We start from the raw sequence: 19,983 nt of genomic DNA, 5'->3' as shown, positions 1-19,983 counted from the left end.
ACTTTTTCCAACAGCTACTTTCCCCCATAGCCTGGAGGACTCCTGCTAAGTTTGCAGTTGCCTTAGAGCCTATTACTCTATAAATCTATCTGTGATGTCTGATTGTACTAAAACTAGCATGCTTATTAGGCAGTAGTGGGAAAAGTACTCGCATTCTTTACTTAAGTATCATGCAATACTGCAATGTCAGTGGAAGTCTTGTATTCAAAATGTAGGATACTTGAGTACAAGTATAAAAAGTATTTGTATTAAAATGTACCAAAAGCAGAAAGTACGCATTATGCAGAACTTAATGTAACCAAGGTGTTCAAATAAGTGTATTGATTGTAGGCATTTTCCAAAATCTTGTGGTATTTCACTGCTACATATCGTTCTAAATATATGCTTTCTTGTCATTTAGTACAATGAATGTGTTACCGTGTCTCTAGAAATGTGCTCATTATTGGTGAAGATACTAACTGTAATTCTCAAAGACTCGCATTGGTTCATTCAGCACATCGTTTTTGCTCTGTTTCATTTGATATTAAAATGCAACTCGAATTAATCTACTGTGTGGACACTGATCAGATGACAGGAAGAAGCAGCTCATCAATGAATGTACTTTGTGTTGCTTTTGTAAATTGTGTAGGGTACGATATTTTCATGACTTCACACCAAAGCCATATCATGGTCATAGAGTTAAATCATTGACAACTTGCATACTCGTTCAGTTCATATGTTAATGCAGATGGTATGCAGATGGTGTGACACATCACCTACTACAGCCTACAACGATGCCCAGGGCAACACTGCATATTGTCTATAAATGGCTCACAGTTTAAATAACGTACGGTTTATTTGGACAATCATCTGTAACAGATGAAGTATAATTAAATACGACGTGATTAACGTTTGTTTGACATCCTCATCACAATTACATTGGATGCATCGCGTTGATTAAAGTGAATGGCTGCTATAGTTTTGCTAGTTTTCATCACCTACCTTTCATAACCTAATCTCTACGTTTAGAATTGAAAGAAAAATAATGTTAATGTTAGTATGAAGCTAATTATAAAGCTTAAATGGATGATGATGTCAACAATGACTTGTGAAAATCAAAGAATGATAACCGATCTACAAGCAATCATACAAACATTTTGTACTTTGATGCCAATACTTTTGTACTTTTACTCAAGTATAGACCTCTCTTTTCTTCTGTTTCATTTATCACAAGCAGGCTGGCCACAGGCACAGGCTCAGTGTGAAGGAATGGTGCTCCCTGCTGGACAAAATATTTCATTACAGCAGTACAGGTCTGGCTCCCAATCATGAGCTCGGTGACCATGTGACATGGACAGCCAATCGGCAAATAGGTCCCCTGAATGTCTCAGGACAATGTAATCTGTTTAAAGAGCTGGTCCTGCTGACCAGCTAAAAAACAACATGCAGTTGCCAGGTCTGATAATATAAGCCATGTTGTGCTAGGTTGGATGAAATACCATGCAGTGTTGCCAAATCTGACTATTATAAGTATTTTGGGCTCTTATTTCTGTAAAGTTGCTTGTAAATAATGGTGGTTGCCAGGGCACCAAATTCTGGGCCCTGGGTACAAGGATTCACTGTGGGCCCCCCATTAATGTTCTTCATAGGGGGAGTGTCAGTGGTGCTCAAACCTTTTCATGCTTTGGAGGACCGCCAAAATTATATGAATTTGGCCACGGACCCCCATCTCAAAATAGTTCCAGGGACCCCCCAGAAGCAAAATATGAGTTACAAATGTTAAGAAATACATATTTTCAAAGATTTGCAGCCATTTTCATGACTTTTCAAAAATAGCAGATCTACAAGCTCGCAGCGCGGCACTCGGTGCCGCGCTGTGAGCTTGTATAGGCCTATCTGCTATTTTTCGATTGCTAAAGTATAAAATAATTAAGGCCCCTCCACCTTGGGCCCTAGTAACTCAGTCCCACTTTCCCCCCCTTGTGACGCCCCTGGTGGTTGCTTGTGAGCTTGTAGATCGGCTATTTTCAAATAGCGGAAGTATTTAGGTTTAAAGTGCTCATGTGACCTATATTCACTTATTTTGGGCTTGTTTTCATAGACCTGGTTGTTTATTCCTCCTGACAAATCTGACAACAGAACTTACTTAGGTTATTTACTTAAGTTTGAAAAGCCAAATAGTATTTATTTTTGTGTATAAATAAAGCACTTTGAAACTGAAGATGATGGCAAATGTTGATGATAATAAAATAAAGATCAGAAGATGATGGCCAATGTTGTTATGAAATACAAATCTAAATTAAATATTTATTTTTTAACTGAGTTAGAATCGCGCAAACACACCCAACCCGAAAAACACGGAAAATGTTCCGCCTGCACGCCGCGCTGTGCGCGAACACTATGCCGCTCCCCGCAACTCTCCCCCCACTCCTTCAGCTTCTGCCTAGGGGAAACACTGCTAACTCTGGCTTTTGTGTGCATCCCGGTCAGTTTAAGTTACTTGATTCAGTATTTAGATATTTGATATTCATTTTCACACTCCCTTCCGATACAAACCCAATGTAACTTCAAACTCCATTTTAACCAGGTTAGATTCTTTGAATTATCCTCACAATATCGATATTGAGGTATTTGGTCAAAATGGTTTGTCCCTATCACCTAGCCCTAGTAGCCACATGTACTAACCTACCGACACACCATTATTCAGTATACTAACCTTCAGGAAGCAGTGAGACATGGCGTCCATTTAGCTTGAAGCCTGCCAGAGATCTACGGAATGCTGAGGACTGGGGACCGTGAGAGGACCGCTCTGATGACTGAAAGAAACAAACACATCAAATAAATGCACAGAAAACAATGCATTGTGGGCATGTCGATCGGTGGTTAAATGAATGGTTAAATAAAATGAAGTTCAGTTCACGTGTATTTTATATTTACTTATTACACAGCTTCATTGAATGTTTGATTCTGAATGGTCAATCACTGAAATCAGTGGTCTGTGGTGTGTTATTTCTTGAGAACAGACCACTCCGCTCTATAACATATCGATGCCTAATCAAAGGCTCAGAATACCTGCTGCACTGTGTGAATTTTGTGCTGTATCCAACATTAAATACATGTAAACAAACACTGTCATTTACAACTAAACGTTGCTCCCAAGAATGGTTTTAAAAATATTTGAAGTGAGAAATGGATGATGCGATGCAGTGTCAGAAAATGGATTCTATTTGATCAACACTTCCTTGTTTTGCAAGGCGACCGTGTTGCGCTGAAGGGGACACCCAGCGCAACACTTGTGGAATACTTTCTCTACTGTAAGCAAGGAAATACTTAGTTTTGTTTTTAGTTTTTGGTTAAATTGTTAATGTATTTATTAAGTAGCCGTGTAATAAGCGGGATAACATCTGGCTCATCGCGTCTGTGCCATTATCAGCCTGTCGGGATTTTATCACTTGATAATGACCGCTGAGCCATACGTTATCCCTTACTTAAAGCTATACTGTGTAAGTTGCTCAACTGGTGGTCTGTAGCAGTATAGCAAACCGCGGTCGCGTTTGCTTTTTTCGTCCGTTTTTCGCTCGCGGACCGGGCCGCCAGACCACCGCGTCCGCCTCGCCTCGCCGAGACGCTTTCAATGAGGTCTCCCGTGTCCTTCTACGAGCAGCGGTTGGGTAGTTACATGCTAGACTCCTCCAGTGTAAACACTGCAGTGTACTTCCTGAAGGCGTGTTTCCTAAACCCACCAGAGAGCCCGGCAGTGTATGTTCTGCGCTGTGATTGGCCGGCAGTGTATAACCCTCGCTGTGATTGGCCGGTAGTGTGATGACGCAATTTTTCCGCGAAAACCGGTCCCGGGCAGGGATCATAGAAAATATATAAAGAGAAGGCTTTAGAAGCTGAAAATAACGGAGTGGGGGTTCTAAAACTTTAGCGATTTAACAGCTAGGACCATTTTAAGATTTGTTTTATAAAAAAAGTTACATGGTATAACTTTAAATTTCATGTTGTTTTTATATCAAAAATGTGTTTGCAAAGCTTAGACTTGGCCAGCTCAGATGAAAGTAAGAGTATGTCTTCAAGTCAGCCTTCAGAACAAGAGCACTTGATCAAGTCATAGTAAAGTAAGCCTTTGACTCACGGTTGGTGGAATTCAAAACAAGAGCAGAATTTACTATTTTGAAGAATGCTTGGTTTTCACTGTTGTAGCACTGTGTGTTGCGTACGTAGGGGTGGCGATATGGTGATAATTATCGTTGAGACGATACAATGTCTCCATGATATCGTGGATATATGAGGTATCGTATATATCGTGATACAATTGAGGGAGCCTTGTAAAAAATCCTGTTTAATCGTTAATACAGAGATTCATTGCAGAATTCAATTTAAACCTGCATTTTGGTCTAAATCAGTAGTTCTCAAACTTTAAAATGTCAAGGTCTCCACTTAACTCTGACAATATACAAATGAAACCATTTGGTTTCATTTGTATACTGTCAGAGTTACATGCTTGTAAAGTTGAATTTAGACCTCCCAAAAGGAACCCAGAGAGTCTAGTTTTTGTCAAGTAACTTGAAAAATAACCATAAAAACCAACGTGAAAAGTAATTGTGATAAGATTGTGTATCGTGATACGGCTTGGGAAAATATTGTGATATTGTATTTTTCCATATCGCTCACCCCTATGCGTACTTGGAGCCTGGTGCGTTTTGGAGCAGGGGCAGTCCAGTCAGGAGGAGGATGCAACCTTGCATCTTCTGCTGCAGGCCTCTCCTCCATTTGCACGGCCTCGTTCTCCCCAACCTGCACCTCCTCTTCCTCATTATCCTCTTCCTCAATCTAAGAGTAAGATAGGAAAGACCTTTATTGATCCCTGCGGGGAAATTCAGTTGTCGAAGCAGCAACAGTTAATGTGAAGCACAGCAGTGGTTCTCAAATATTTTAATGCCATACAATAGGACTTCTTTTCTTTTTTTTCCCATCTCTGGGACCCCAATAGAATCCTCAGTGTTAATTTAACTCTGCTCAGTCTGTTCACATTTGTAGACCCACCCAACTCCTCAGGGACCCCTGAGAGTCCCTCGACCTCGCTTTGAGAACCACTGAAACTCAGTATACGTACAGGGGCGAAGAGTAAGATCTCCTCGTCCTCCGGCAACTCCTTGTTCTCTTGGGCCTGCGTCTCCTGGCTCTCCTCTGGTACAGAGGATCCAGTAGGATCTAGACAAAGTCAGACAATTGAAGGAAAAGTGTTTACACTTCATACTAGGGCATTCAACAAATATTCGAATATTCGAATATCAAAGTCACTATTCGACGTTGTTCACCGAAGTCGAATATTCGCTTATTTTTTTTATTTTTTTTGTTGTTTTCTCTTTAAAAAATATATATAGTTTATAAAGCTTGGCTAGATAGGAAGTCATAAGAATGAGTTGTCAATGCCCCTGGTGGATGAATTTAATAATGCTCTATACCAGGGGTTCTCAAACCTTTTTAGGCCGTGACCCCCAAAATAAACATATTTGAACTGGGGACCCCCACCCTGACAAGCACTTGGAATGTAGGTATTACATTAATGTGACTCGGTTCCGCAGATACTCGGCGTTGTGAGCATGTAGATCGGCTATTTTCACAATGTCCGCCTCTTGCTTACTTAATATTTGACAGTTTGGCCAGTCCTTTGAATATTTGACTATTCGAATACTCTGAGGTCGAATAATTCGAATACTAAAAATCACTATTCGTGAATGCCCTACTTCATACTGATAAGATGTTATTGCGACCGTAAGGTCGCAGTTTAGTATGAAAACCTCCACCGGCCGTCCGTCGGTCACACGTGCGGTCGACCGCACGTCACACGTGCGGTCGACGTGTGATGAGGTCACGATGAGTCATCTATGCCCAAATATAGATTTCTAGGTCAGATGGCCCATAGAGTTTGTGATGTCAAACCTAGCAACCCAATATAAACAAACCTGATGTCAGACCTGAAGTATCCTTTTATACCCATATATGGAGATACAGAGATCTCCATATATGGGCATATTAGAAAGCCCATATATGGGCATATACGGATGACATCAGGGATATCCATATATGGGCATAAAAGGGACAAGGGCTTACAGTTAAGAGATCTCCATATATGGGCATATCAGAAAGCCCATATATGTTCATATACTGATGACATCAGGAATATCCATATATGGGCATAAAAGGGACAAGGACTTACAGTTAAGAGATCTCCATATATGGGCATAAAGGGACAAGGACTGTTACAGTAGATATAGAGATGTCCATATATGGGCATAAATGAACAAGGACTGACAAACACTGAGATCTCCATATAACCTATGGGAATATAAGGGACGAGGACTGTCAGCTTGTAGACCTATTTTCTAAATATTGTTGTACATTAAAAACTTGAAATGGGTCGTTCTGCATAGTACTTGGGATTTGTTGATGTAAATGTTCACATAGAGTGTAATAATTGGTAAAACAAACTTTTGGCCTATTTGTGGAGATAAGCGACCAACGGTCGCTTATCTCCCGATTAGGGAGTCTTACTGGTTTTAATCAGTGTTAGTAACAAATAGTAATTGTGACCGTAGGTTGCAGATTTGTATGTGAACGGTCACAGCTTGTCCGTATGTATCTCTGCCTGTCTGTCACGCCTGACACTGTGGTTCTATGGGTTTGTCGCTCTGACATCATGCTTTGACGTCACTGTGATGTCAGGGGAACCACTCTTAACAGAACGGGGTTTGCTGCTCTGACATCACGCTCTGGTTTCACTGTGATGTCACACTAACAGAATCCCTTTTATGCCCATGTCATCAATATTAAGCCCATCCATATCTAACAGGACTTCATATGGGAATGCCCATATACCACACTAATGGCTGGTTCTACAGACATGATCTCCATGTATGGACATAAAAGGGTATGATGTCAGATGTCATAGATATCATAGGACTTTCACATAACGAATACCTGAGAAAGCATGTTTGGGCTCTCACAGCATATCTCCTTATAGAGTACATGGATCTCCATACTGTATATGGGTACCAGGGGTCTCTATATATGGGTAACTGGTCTGATATACATCACTGGACAGATCGTGTCGCTCTAAGGCATCTTACAAGTAGTAGTAATAATAATACATTTTGTTTGTACGGCAGCTTCTAGACCGCAAGAATGCTTTACTGAACAAAAAAAAGAGAAGAATGTTGATGATGGTGTTCATAAGCATTTCATAATGACTAAAACACACCTGTTTGGCCCTCATCCTCCTCTGAAGACAGTGTCAGTGTCAGCTCATCTTCATCACACTCAGTGAGGAGCTCGTCATCACTTAATGCAGGTGTCAGTGTTGTCTCCTCCCAGGCCTTCAACACCGCCTGCAGACGACACACTCCTGGTCACATGACTGGATGAGCAGAGCACCAGTGAACCACAGCAACAAATCTTTGATCTTTCAACACTGTGGAGATCTGCTACTCGTATGTATGAATTAAGCATATACCCTTAGGCTATTTTTGAGAATTTGTGCCTATGACAAAGGGGTTTAAGTGGATAACCAAGTGAACTATTCACCGAAAATGGCAGATATACAAGTTCCGAACACGTCTTGTAGATAGAATATTGCCGGATAAGACATTTGATGTAGAGGGTAAATAGGGTTAAGGTTAGGGTTACCATCGGACTAATGGGACGTCGGAACAATGACATTGGCACCATCATGCTAACTGTTACTCCATATAGCGATCGTTCATTCATTTATTCTATACAGGTTCAAAATAGTAATAATATTATTTTGCCTGGAATATAGCCAACCAGCAATGTGATGAGTCAACAGTGTTGTACCCAAACACGTTCAAAGAAAGATCGTTCTTTGTTTCCGCTTGATGAACGTTATTGTCGAACGCGTTTATTCTGACGTCCGTGAACTGCGCTCGTCGACCCGTTCGTGTGGCGGTCCGCGGTCGTCTGTCCTCTCATCTTTCTTTTCATTCACATGCTCCAATAGCACCCAGCTGCAGACTCGCAGACCTCGCAAACGTTGATATGTGAGCGGTGCTGTCTGCAGCTGGGTGCTTCTCTTCACATGAAGCACTGTCTCCTCCTTGTTACGTCTCGCAAGTAAAGCCTGACTATACTTCGTTGTATGACATGTTGAATGCCAAATATAGCTGATCTGCAAGCTCACAACGCGTCGCATCAACGAGACAACGTGAGCTTGTAGATCAGCTATTTCAACCAACGTGGAAACATGCAGATGTGCGCGACGTTTAGAAACTCTGCCTTCACAATAAGGGTGCAGGAAGTGGGCACTTCAATGTTAAGTTGGATGAAATAATTGCTGTGTCTGGTTCTATATGGGCTGTGTAAATAATTTGGACAAATAATAGCTTGCAGCAACGTCTAAAAAAATATATATTTGAATAGACAAAATTATAAAAAATATTATGGTTAAAAAAATAACTAAAAAGAACTAAGTTAGTTCATTTTGGGGAACCATGAACTTTAGTTCAAAATGCAGAATTATGAACTATGAAATGAACTAGTTCATTTTAGAAGTTTTTAACTTGAACTAGTTCATGTTGAAAGTGACCATAAAACATTTGATTCCATTCTGGAAAATAATTGAATACTTATAGGGATGTTCCCAGCAATTAATTCCACCCAAACTTTTTGAAAAACAGACTAAATTGAGCGCATTTGGATCTATAAGGCCAAATCCCACTGGAAGAGTATATTAAGAGTAGGATAAAATCCATTTAAAATGCTTATACTATTGGAATCTTACTAACCTGCTCCCAATAATTAATTACATAGCCAGTGCTAGGTCAAATCAATTATGCTGTCACTCCGGCACAAGTCGGAACCAGTCAAAAGCACACAACTGACCAGCTCACCTTCAACATAACATGACATGTCATAGTCATAGGCCTATTGGATTTCAGGCAAACTGTTAATTTGTGATTGAAATGTAGGCCTACTCTGCATTGTCCACGTTCTCACATCAAAAGGTTTACTAAGGTAATAAACCAAAGTGTCAAGTCAGGTCAAGTTCAATAGAGCACCGCAAGAACTGTGTTGGTCAGGACTTCTATTGACTTTGATGTAATGTTATATTGATATAATGAACGTTTTGGGACCTTCCAAACTAAAATTACAGTTTAAGAAATTTGAAAAATGCACAGTGCTGTGGTTTGAAATCGTGGTTTCGAATTTGAACGTTTACTTTTCGGTCATAAACAGTCAATGCCAGTGTCGACTGTGCCGACTTCCCACATTTACACACCGATGGTGTCAAACTAGCACCGACTTATTGGTGGCAATGTAGGGTTCAGTGTCTTGTCCAAAGACACTTCAACATGTGGACAGGAGGAGCAGGGAGTCTAACCACCAACCCACGGATTATTGGACAACCTGCTCTACCTCCTGAGCCACAGCCGCCCCTGGATAAAAATAAAGTGTTCAACTTCGAGCATAAAATGCGTTCAAGTTCATTTCTAAAAAAAAATATGTTCCATGGTGCCTCTAGAATGAATATAGAGCACTTAAGGTTGGCATAGGAAAGCATTGAAAGGCTGAAAAACACTACAAATACTGTGTGGAATGTAAATAGTTTCGACACAAATTATATTTTGTTTGCAAATTTTGAAAGATTGACAGGGCAATGTCGAGCTCCTATCATGTGATACTTGTGTCATAATCACAAGTATGATGCTATGCTACGCAATCAAGAGACAAACGGAAGTGATTCACTTTTGGCTTGTGACCTAGCGATATGGGAGAATTCAGATTAACCTGTCCAACAAACAAATAAACAAAAATACCATTTTATCCATGATTGGCTGTGCCAAATAGTTGATGCCGACGGAGGGAACAGCATCAGCATTCAACCTTCGTTTGAGATTCGGCTCGTAGTCGCTGTGCAAAAAGTGTTTTTGACAAACGACATGGTACTGGAGGGTTTTCACGGGAGTGTTCAAGTCCAGATTGAGAAAGAGAAGCCAGCGTTTTAACTTGGGAAGATCTTTCGTTGGAATCACGTGATACGTCAGTCCAGGATACTTCTTCCGGTTGCTTAGACAGCCCTTTATAATGCAATAACCGTGCCGGTAGCGGTGACTGGACGGCTCTAGGCCCGACATGACTTCCATCTGGCTAAAGTTCCCAGTCCGACAGCAGTCCCGACATCAGTGTCTGTCTCACACTTTAGTGTCCTGCACAGTACGCAGAAATTAGGTCCAACGTTGTGTTGAGGACTGCAGAGTTCAGCGTCCGTTTCTCATGTTGACCATTGACATCAGGCCACTAGTACTGTCTCAGCTTGCAGTGAACTGGTTTCCACTGGATTGACAAAACTAGACAAAAACATGAAATCACAATGTTACATGCTTTTATAAATTTAACTACAATAAATACAAAAAATACTTTAAAACACGTTGCTGCTCTAGAACCGTTTACGTAACAAAACAATGAATATACATTTTTACTTTTACCCACGTGGTGGTGGGTCATCATCGATCCAAGTAACAGATAAAAAGAAATGCAATATAATCACGCAATTGTAAGCCCCATAACCAAACGTTTTAGCATATAATTATCAAATATATACGATATCCCACAATCTTATCCAGCAAACATCTTTTCGTCGCTCCTCCACTCTTATCTCACGAGAGACGAGACACGAGTTGCCATTGCATTTTGCACTCAGTTGCACTGACTGCGCTCAATCGCAATTCGAAATAAAGCCTATTCTACAATTAATAAATGGCTTTAATTGAAAGGTGGTGCATTTTTTAAAGCTTGCTATGTAGCTTACTGTAAGTATCGGGTATCGGTAAAGTATAGGGAAATATCCAAATATCCAAATCGGATCTAAATTGAGAAAACCTGTATCGGTGCATCCCTAGTATAAAGGGAAATAATGGGTAAAAGAAAACATGTATTGTTTTGTTACGTTAACTAGTGGTGGGCAAAACCTGTTCATTTCAGTGAACAAATCACGTTCACGGTAATGATCCGTTTAAACGATTCGTTCACCGTTCATAGCGCGATTGTCCTGTGAAAAACAATATCGCAGGAGCATTTTTGTTACGTCACACGTCCTGTGTGCCGGGGGCTATTATGGTGAGGGGACGGGACGGGGGGTATGAACGAAAGCGTGAACGTAACAGTTTATGGAAATGAACGAATTGTTCATGATTCATTCTTGTGATTCGTTCTTATCACTCATGAACAACACATCACAAATGTAAACACAGGGCAATGTTACATGCTATGCCTTTAAAAGCATCCCTGGCAAATACGACAAATATGCCTTAATACATTATAATTGTTATAATCTATAACTACAATGTAAAATTCAAAACACCTTAAATATTTGATTTCTTCTAGAAATAGCTAATCTTTCACTCAATAGGGGAAATGCCCGTCGCAAGTTGATGATGATGTCATAAATGTCATGTGTGATCTATCCCTATGGAATTTATGGCATGCATGTGCAAAAAAACACATTTGAAATATTGATTTGATGCTCATATTAACCATAGGAAGTATTAAGTTTGTTTTTATTTTCACATGCATGCCATTAATTCCATAGGGATAGACCACATATGGTTTTATGACATCATCAACTTGCGACAGGCATTTCCCCTATTGAGTGAAAGATTAGCTATTTCTAGAAGAAATACAATATTTAACGTGTTTTTAATTTTACATTGTAGTTATAGAAGACAATTATAATGTATTAAGGCATATTTGTCGTTTTAGCCAGGGATCCCTTTAACATTTCTGTGCAGACTGCACCTCAATTCTAAGCATTAGCTTTACATTTCATCCATTACATTTATCTATTTGAATGAGATGGTTCTACTAAATAATTAATTTGATAAACCCCTACCTAATCAACTCAACTAAACTACTGGTTACTACAAATTAGGGGTTTTGTTCAATGACTTCATATAAGATTGTTTTTAATGCATGTAAACATAAACAATGTTGTATAACATCGTTTTCAATGCATTGTTAGTTATATTTTAACATAAACAAACACTGTTGACTTGTTAGTGTGGTTACAGTCTAGTTTCAATTGGGCTAGCCTCTGTTTAGCCATGTTGCTAACTAACATGGTGATCATTTAACTTGATCTAGTTTATTTGTAAGTACAATATAACATAAGCAAAGTCAAAACAATGTTGTTGGCAACATTTGAATCCTCTGAATATCTGCCTGCACAGACAAACACGGTAAATACAGAAATAACTGCCAGGAAAACAGGGCAGCCATGAAGCTAGGCTAACGGCTAACATGTCACATTCAAAGCTTCATTCAAAAACAATCCTGGTGGTTTGGCAGCAAGACGACACAAGATAATAAACGATGCAATCTTTTATTTATTTATTCTCACCAAGAAACTACGTTGTTGGTATCGAACTTGTTGTGTGGGAAACACAGGGGAGAGGAGAGCCCCCCTCCTCCCCCCCACCCACCAGAATGCTAACATGCTAACCGGCTAGCATGCAAAGTAACTATCAACAAAGTGTGAATTCACTCTATAAAACATCAAACATAATAATGACATCGAAACACGCACTCACCCTAATCACTGCGCTTGCACGGCGGGCACATACATATTAATAAAATATAAAAATATGTATATTGAAAGACCCAAATGCTTCCAAATAGGTTATCTGTGATCCACCAACAGCGTGCGCTCCCTACTACGTCACACTGAGAGGGCGGAACTGCTCTAGACTAACTAGACTCCACAGTACGAGGGTGTTGTTTGCCCCAAAGGGACAGATCTACAAGCTACGAACGCGTCCCAAACGCCTCGCGTTGATGACATGTAGATCTGTCCTTTTCACATAGGCTACCTGTTTTTGGAGGGTTTATCCCACGCTTTTGTGACTCGGCCAAGTTAAGTGTTAGCCATCTTGGTTAGCAACGTGGCTAACAGGCTAAGCCAGTTCACACATTGAAACATGTTTTTGTTCGTCTTCTGGATAACATCTAACTTGTACTTGCATCAAAAAATTATCTTAAACAACGTTATTGAACAAAAACTCTAATTTGTAGTAAATGGTTTATTCTTATTAATGTTGTTTTACCACATTAATGAGTTAGCGAGTAGCCTATAGCAACTAGAACAAAATTATTCAAATAGGTAGATTTATCTATCAGTTTATAGTGTAGAATCAGTGCAGAAATAAGGTGCAGTCTTCACAGAAGATGGTTAGAGGTTTATAGCTGTATATAAAATGGTTTATATATTTTTAATTTAATGTTAACGTCCATCATTTAGCAAGCCACCAACTGTAAAGACTAAAGTTCCTTCTCTATATTTTTTATGGGGAGATTATTGAGCGGCTCCTACATTTCACTTTGTGAGTAGGCCTACTATAGTACGGATCTGAAGATCCATGCTCATACACAAAGTAACTGAAGTCACGGCCCATACAAGGAGATATGCACGTGTGTCGTGTTGGGCTAGTCCCGTTTGGGCGGTGTAGCGATAAGGCGAAGTAGCGATAAGGCTTCATCCCATTCATGCGTTTATCGTGCGCTTGCCCAGGCCTTACGGCCTGGGCATAAATATAACGATTGCTTAGAGCCGACAGCTCAGTGTTGCAGTTCTTGTATTTGTTTTACAGAGGATAAGATTCGATATAGCTTTAGGGTTAGCTAGGCATAGTTTTACTGAGGTCAAGATTAGGAATATGGTTAGGTTTAACCGTTTAGGCATAGTTTACAAACATTACGTCTGGGAATATCAGGCAGAGACCGTTCTACCGTTCCGCCATCCTGGGCAAGGTATGACTTGCGGTAGGTTCTAGCGGACGGAAGTGGCGGAAGTGCTGTGTTTAACGGAAGTTACGTCTGTTTACATTCCCAGGCGAAACAAACACAAATAGATTGTAGCTCTTAACTCGTACTTGGTGTAACATTGTTCCGAATTAATGTTTTTGTTTGTATATTGTTTATTGTAGAACCGATTTTTTTCAGCTGGGAATACGTTTGCCAAAAAAAAGACAACTTCCGGGAAAATTCTGTCCCACCTCCTAGAACTCTCTCTGCTTCATATCTTGACCAGGCTTTTCTCTTCACAGATGAGTAAGCCTGGCTACGTGAGGCTACCGCTCCACAGGATAGACGCCCGAGGCGACTGTGTTGTGGGGCAAGTGATCTGGTATTCCCCTGCATAGCAAATAAACCAAACCTTGTCAGCTAGCTGTTAGCCTAACTTAGGGTGACATATCTACTTTATATCTTCAATACATGCAAGTTGATGCAACCATATACAGTAAAATGAAATACACGCCAATACACACATCTATGCACATACGCACCAGAGGCATTTTCCTCTGGATTTAGGGGACAATAAATTTAGCGCACAACTATAGTGTCTGCTGCTTTCAACACTGAATGGCAGTTAGAATGAGTGGGACAGAACATGATAAATGACTATAAGTGCTGAACACAATTATAATAGTATAAGATTAGCCTGTTATGCTATTATAATAGTTAATAGTTACCAGCACATTTGTGTGTTTTGCAGATAATTATGGGACTTTAGGACAACCAGCTAAAACAAGGATGTCTGAACACTGCATAGGCCTATAGCTAGCACCATAATTCCAAGTGTATTTCTGTGACTTCTCAGCTTCCCCTGCCCTGCCCCTTCCATTACTTTCACAAACTGGCTGATCCAAAGCCAATATAGTTAGATTATGTTAACCGACTCCGAGCCAAATGGATGTGTCCAGTGTTAACTTTGTGTCCAAGCAAAGTGAGAGAATTCAGCATTCTGATAAATTAACTCATTGATTGTGAAAGTATCATTTTGTCTGTGGGAACAGATAGTCTGAACCAGGCAGCCATGCAGCAATGCTAACAGCTAGGCCAAAAGGTCACAAGCTCCAAAACAATCCCACACTAATTCTAATGATTTTATTGTTTGAACAAAATTCTACTTTTCTTGTAGCTACTCTTTTTGACTCTCTGTAATACTGTTGCTTTGTTTGAACTGGGTTAGCCTTTGGTTAGCTATGTTGCTATTATGGTGAGCATTTAACTTGGTTTGGGTTTTAATATCTAGTGCACACAGAGTCTAAATAATGTGTACAGTTGTGAATGTTACAATCCTCTGAATATCTGACTGCGTATGTGTAGCAGAGTTGCTCATCAGAGCCTTTGCCTGTTGACCAAAAGTCATAATAGGCCTATCTCCCTTGTGGGCTAGCGCTCAAGATGTTGGCTATCCACGCAGAAACTTGGTTTAAAGAATCCTGGGTGTTACAAGTTGCTGTGAGGCCTAATTATTCAAGAAGGCTAAATACATTCAAGAAGGTGTCAAAGAACCTAGGTGTTCTTTTTGATAGTAAGATGAACTTTGAACCACATGTAAAAAAGTGGTCCAAACCTGTTTCTTCCAGTTAAGAAATATAAAAAAGATCAAGTCCCTTCTGACACCTCAAGACCTGGAAAATTAATCCACGCTTTTATATCCTCACGGCTGGATTATTGCAATTCTTTGTTTTCCACCTTGAGTTGCTCTTCTATACACCGCCTTCAGCTAGTACAGAATGCAGCCTCTAGACTGCTAACGAATACGTATAGAAGAGCACATTACTCCAGTACTTGCTGCATTGCACTGGCTGCCCATTGAGTGCAGAATTGTTTTTAAAATCAGTCTAATTACTTCCAAAACTCTGCATGGGCTGGCCCCAGATTATTTATCTGAACTTCTGTCCCCCAAAAAGAATGTGAGGTTGCTTAGGTCCTCAAACAACCATACCTTACCATACCTATTTACTATAAGTGAGAAGTGAAAATCTACTGGTTACAACATGATTAAAGTGTATTTAACCTGAATGCTATCAATCTATCGAGAGGAGGATGATGTGAAATTCATATGTTCTGTGTCGAGAGCTCACACTGGAAAACCTCCACAACACAATCAACAACACAGAAAACAAAACTCTTTGTCTGCATTGATTTTGTCTATGAATCACCACCATCATAATAGTCTAGTAAATCTAGGGAATAAATACACTCAGGTTGGACAAAATTTTATTATTTAGTTTTTCAACTGATTCTGTTAGGAAATTAGGTCTACTAGCCAGGATAAAGAAATCTATCATGATCTGCTCACTGCAAATACCCACAGTGGCCAAATCAAGTTGGGCTCCCATCGACTTTCTATACAGGAGGAAAATACCCAGATAAAAAATTAGCTTTAAGTAGGATGTGAGGGGTCTAACTAGGGGTTTGTCATGATGCTGAATCCATTGCAAGCATTTGTTTTGCACAAAAAACATTCCTTGGGCTAAAAATGGCCCCAGAAAATGATGGTTTAGTGATGAAAAGTGATGAGTCATCAAAAATATCATCTTTTTTTGGCGTTTTGTGGGGCCAATGAAAGTTTTTTGTGTGCAAAACAAATGCTTGCAATGGATTCAGCATCATGACAAACCCCTTGTTAGACCCCTCACATCCTACTTAAAGCTGATTTTTTTTCTGGGTATTTTCCTCCTGTATAGAAAGTCGATGGGAGCCCAACTTGATTTGGCCACTGTGGGTATTTGCAGTGAGCAGATTATGGTAGATTTTTTATCCTGGCTAGAAGACCTAATTTCCTAACAGAATCAGTTGAAAAACTAAATAATAAAATTTTGTCCAACCTCTGCCTTAATTTTACCGGACTATAAATTCAAGATTGATCACTGGCATACAAACACAGTAGAAATGACTTCCTGTATGTTTACAGGTCAAAGATCAGCAGTTGGGGCCCAACCACTGATGTGGCAAGTTAATAATTATTTATTGACGTTTTATCCAACTGGTGCCTTACTGTAGTGACGTGGAAAAGTTATGTTCTACTGGTGTGTTGCTTCAGTGTGCTGTTGTTGTTGTTGTTGTTTTTGTTTAAGCATCCTTTTAGGTTTGGAAAGGCACTTTATTGAATTTAAAAATAAAATAAAAAAGTATTTTTGTTATTGTTTACTTCTATGCAGAAATCCAGCAGTGTTGTTGTGAAATCGCAGTTCACCTGGAACAGAATAAGGCTGTTTGTGACAGCAGAACCTTTGAAAGTCCAATGTTGCCCAATCTTGGCAGTTTGGGACAGAGAAAACACAGAAAACACCTGTTAAAGTTTGAAAATTGGGGGAATAACAATTTTAACAAATCCTGGAGTTTGTGGAGAACCTGACCTCTCCACACAGTGTCTTTATAAATACTGCTGGCTTCAGTCACATTTTCAAAGACCATTTGAATAGAAATTACTGCAAGACATCAGTCAAAGCTGTTGTCCTGTCTGCCTTTTTTCCGACATTCTTTTGTTCCAGGTCTACGTTTTGGAACTTTTTACATTTGTAAACATTTGTGAAGAAACTTGATCTGACAGCCATGTTTATTGTGTGGAACGTTGTGTTTCTTTTGGTCGGGAGTTTGAGTCTTGGTAAAACCGCACCAGCAGCAACACCTCCACAGGACTGTGAGACCATCATCACACCACTGTCTCTGGACAATGCCCAGGTCTAATTCAAACAAATGTTACATCATTCTTACTGCATATTTCTGATATTTAGCAAGGGACTCTGGTCAACTAACTAACTGTGTGTGCGTCTGTGTGTGTTTGTCTTTGACAGCTTTCAGGTCGTTGGAACTTAATCGAAGGGTTTTCAGACAGTGACGACTTTAAGTCTATTCTGAAGATGGCACAGTCTTCTTGGAGAGACATCACAGCTTCTCCTGAGGACAACAGCACGCTCATCATGACGCACCGTGTTCGAATGTGAGTTATGTGTGTACAGAGAGTGTGCGTGTGCGGTGTGCATTATAAATAAAGCTGTCTTGCCTAAAAAAAGGATGTGTTCATAAGAGTATATGTCCTTGTCAGAAATGGAACCTGTCACAGCTCTCAGGCCAAGATGATTGCTATCTCTGACATCACCATAGATGTTGCAAGTAAGATACAACACATGACATCATCATGAATGTAAGATACAGCACAGTTGACATAGACATAAAGGATGTAAAAACATCTGTCAACATCACAAATGTAAATTACATGTAACATCATCATGGACTACTCTCCTCTCTTCCCCAGTTGAAGGTATTTCTCGCAGGTTCAGTTTGTTATCTACTTGTGTGAACTGTTTGGTTCTCAACTTCACCACCTCAGTCAGAGAGATCGACTCCCCCATTCATCACGCTCTGTTTATTTTTGGTAAACACACACACACACACACACACACACACACACACACACACACCCTCCATCCACTTTTTATAGTTGCAAATCCCCCCGCCAATGCTCCGATATTGTAACACTTATGGTAAAAGGAAACCTCAACAGCTGAACAAAACACAGAGGGGAGGGGGTGCTCTCTACAACGATTAGTGTACAGTGTTTCCCTAAAGACATAAAATAAATGGTTAAATGAACAAAAACCAACAACACATAGGCCTAATAACACAATAGAAAATGTACAGACACGGGTGCTGGGAAGTCTCTCCACACAGTCAACTAACAGCCCAGCACACTACAATTTAATTATACCGGTATATATATATATATATATATATATATATATGTCACGGTTTGTTAGAGAAACAGGACGGTCGAGAAACGGAGCACTCGCGGTGCCGCACGGGGCGGAACAAGCGGTCGCCCACAACAACGTCCTCCAGGCGGGGCCGCTCGATTGTCCACTACATTGCAAGTGGCGCGAAGGCCAGCGGACCTTGGTCCTGCTCTTCGCCCCCGAGCGCCGCAGGCGCGAGTGGCCGCGAAGAGCGGGCCAGGGCCGGCCGCGCGAGTTACGAAGCCGTGGTGAATGCAATCGTTATATTTATGCCCAGGCCGTAAGGCCTGGGCAAGCCCACGATAAACGCTCATAGTAAGCTAATGGCTAAGCTAATGGCTAAGCTAATGGCTAAACACCGCCCAGCTAGGCTAGTAAATAAAGAAAGAGAGTCGCAAACGAGTGACGTCAGCGCCTGCACTAGTGAATGGCTGTCTATGGGCTGTCGTCGCCATCTGGTGGTGATTAGTGTGTGGTGAACGACAAAACAAGCGCTCTTACTCTTACCGTCCTGAGTTACCCAACCATACTGTAACATATATATATATATATATATATATATATATATATATATATACCGTACCGTACATCCGTACACACACACACACACACACACACACACACACACACACACACACACACACGTGTGTGTATATATATATATATATATATATATATATTTACACACACATAAAATGTAACATTGCATAATTATTTGCATTGTTTTACCAGGGAGGGGGACGAGCCTGGAGGAATCTGACCTGGAAGTGTTTCGTCAGCAGGCCAAGTGTTTGAACTTCTCTCTGCCAGCCAGCTTCCACTACAACCAGGAACAAGGTTCAATCCAACTCATGAAACAAAAACCTTGTCAGTCAGTTACTGAGCTACTGTAGCAGTTATTATTGTTGGGGGAAATGTGGTGTGACGGCTGTAAGGAAAGCTGAGATGGAGATAGTGTAGGAGAGACAGTCAGACGTCAGTGGTCTACTCCAACAACTAGACTAGTAGAAGATGCTCTGCTCATATGTACGTGTTTCTATGCTCATATTCATGTCTTTCTCTCCTTATATGCATGTGTTTCTCTCTCTCCTTGCAGAGTTTTGCTCTGCAGACAACATGACAGCTGCTGTGAAGAAAGCATAGAACAATATGTAATAAAAATCATTCACATCTTCAAATGTGCATTCCATGTTTTTCTCCTGAAGTTTCCACCATCTAAAATACAGAAGACACACTCATCTTGTTTTATCATTCCTGGTACTTTGACATGGGATCAACAATCCCTCTGCATCCTAAAACCAGTAAGACTCCCTAATCGGGAGATAAGCGACCGTAGGTCACTTATCTCCACAAATAGGGCAAACATTTTTTCTTCCAAAAACTTCCTGATCCATGTTGATGA

At 40.3% G+C, this 19,983-nt stretch overlaps 2 protein-coding genes across 4 annotated transcripts in view; one reads left to right on the top strand and one right to left on the bottom strand.

The window, feature by feature from the left end:
• Positions 1-12,721, bottom strand: part of pogza (pogo transposable element derived with ZNF domain a) — a 38,982-nt gene extending 26,261 nt beyond the window's left edge. The window contains exons 1-6 of one of the 3 annotated variants that reach the window (XM_080734954.1): positions 12,588-12,721; positions 9,819-10,349; positions 7,247-7,373; positions 5,099-5,196; positions 4,657-4,815; positions 2,696-2,795 (exon numbers count right to left, since the gene is read on the bottom strand). In XM_080734954.1, coding sequence (XP_080591080.1) covers positions 2,696-2,795; positions 4,657-4,815; positions 5,099-5,196; positions 7,247-7,373; positions 9,819-10,145 — 811 coding nt within the window. In that variant the 5' untranslated portion in view covers positions 10,146-10,349; positions 12,588-12,721. Of the gene's footprint in view, positions 1-2,695; positions 2,796-4,656; positions 4,816-5,098; positions 5,197-7,246; positions 7,374-9,818; positions 10,350-12,583 lie in introns of all 3 variants that reach the window. The other 2 variants (XM_080734956.1, XM_080734955.1) reach the window with 2 other exon arrangements.
• A 4,476-nt stretch (positions 12,722-17,197) lies between these two features.
• Positions 17,198-19,759, top strand: LOC308292751 (uncharacterized protein). Its single transcript, XM_080735169.1, has 6 exons — positions 17,198-17,529; positions 17,643-17,788; positions 17,894-17,961; positions 18,104-18,223; positions 19,314-19,418; positions 19,678-19,759. The coding sequence occupies exons 1-6, from the start codon at positions 17,401-17,403 to the stop codon at positions 19,722-19,724; spliced, it is 615 nt and encodes a 204-aa protein (XP_080591295.1). The 5' UTR covers positions 17,198-17,400; the 3' UTR covers positions 19,725-19,759.
• The last annotated feature ends 224 nt before the right edge of the window (positions 19,760-19,983 follow it).

This window comes from Nannobrachium achirus (assembly GCF_963921795.1).
Source record: "Nannobrachium achirus genome assembly, chromosome: 10".
Classification (NCBI taxonomy): Eukaryota; Metazoa; Chordata; class Actinopteri; order Myctophiformes; family Myctophidae; genus Nannobrachium; species Nannobrachium achirus.
The sequence above is the reverse complement of the archived record's forward strand: the minus strand, read 5'-3'. Positions and strand labels throughout refer to the sequence as shown.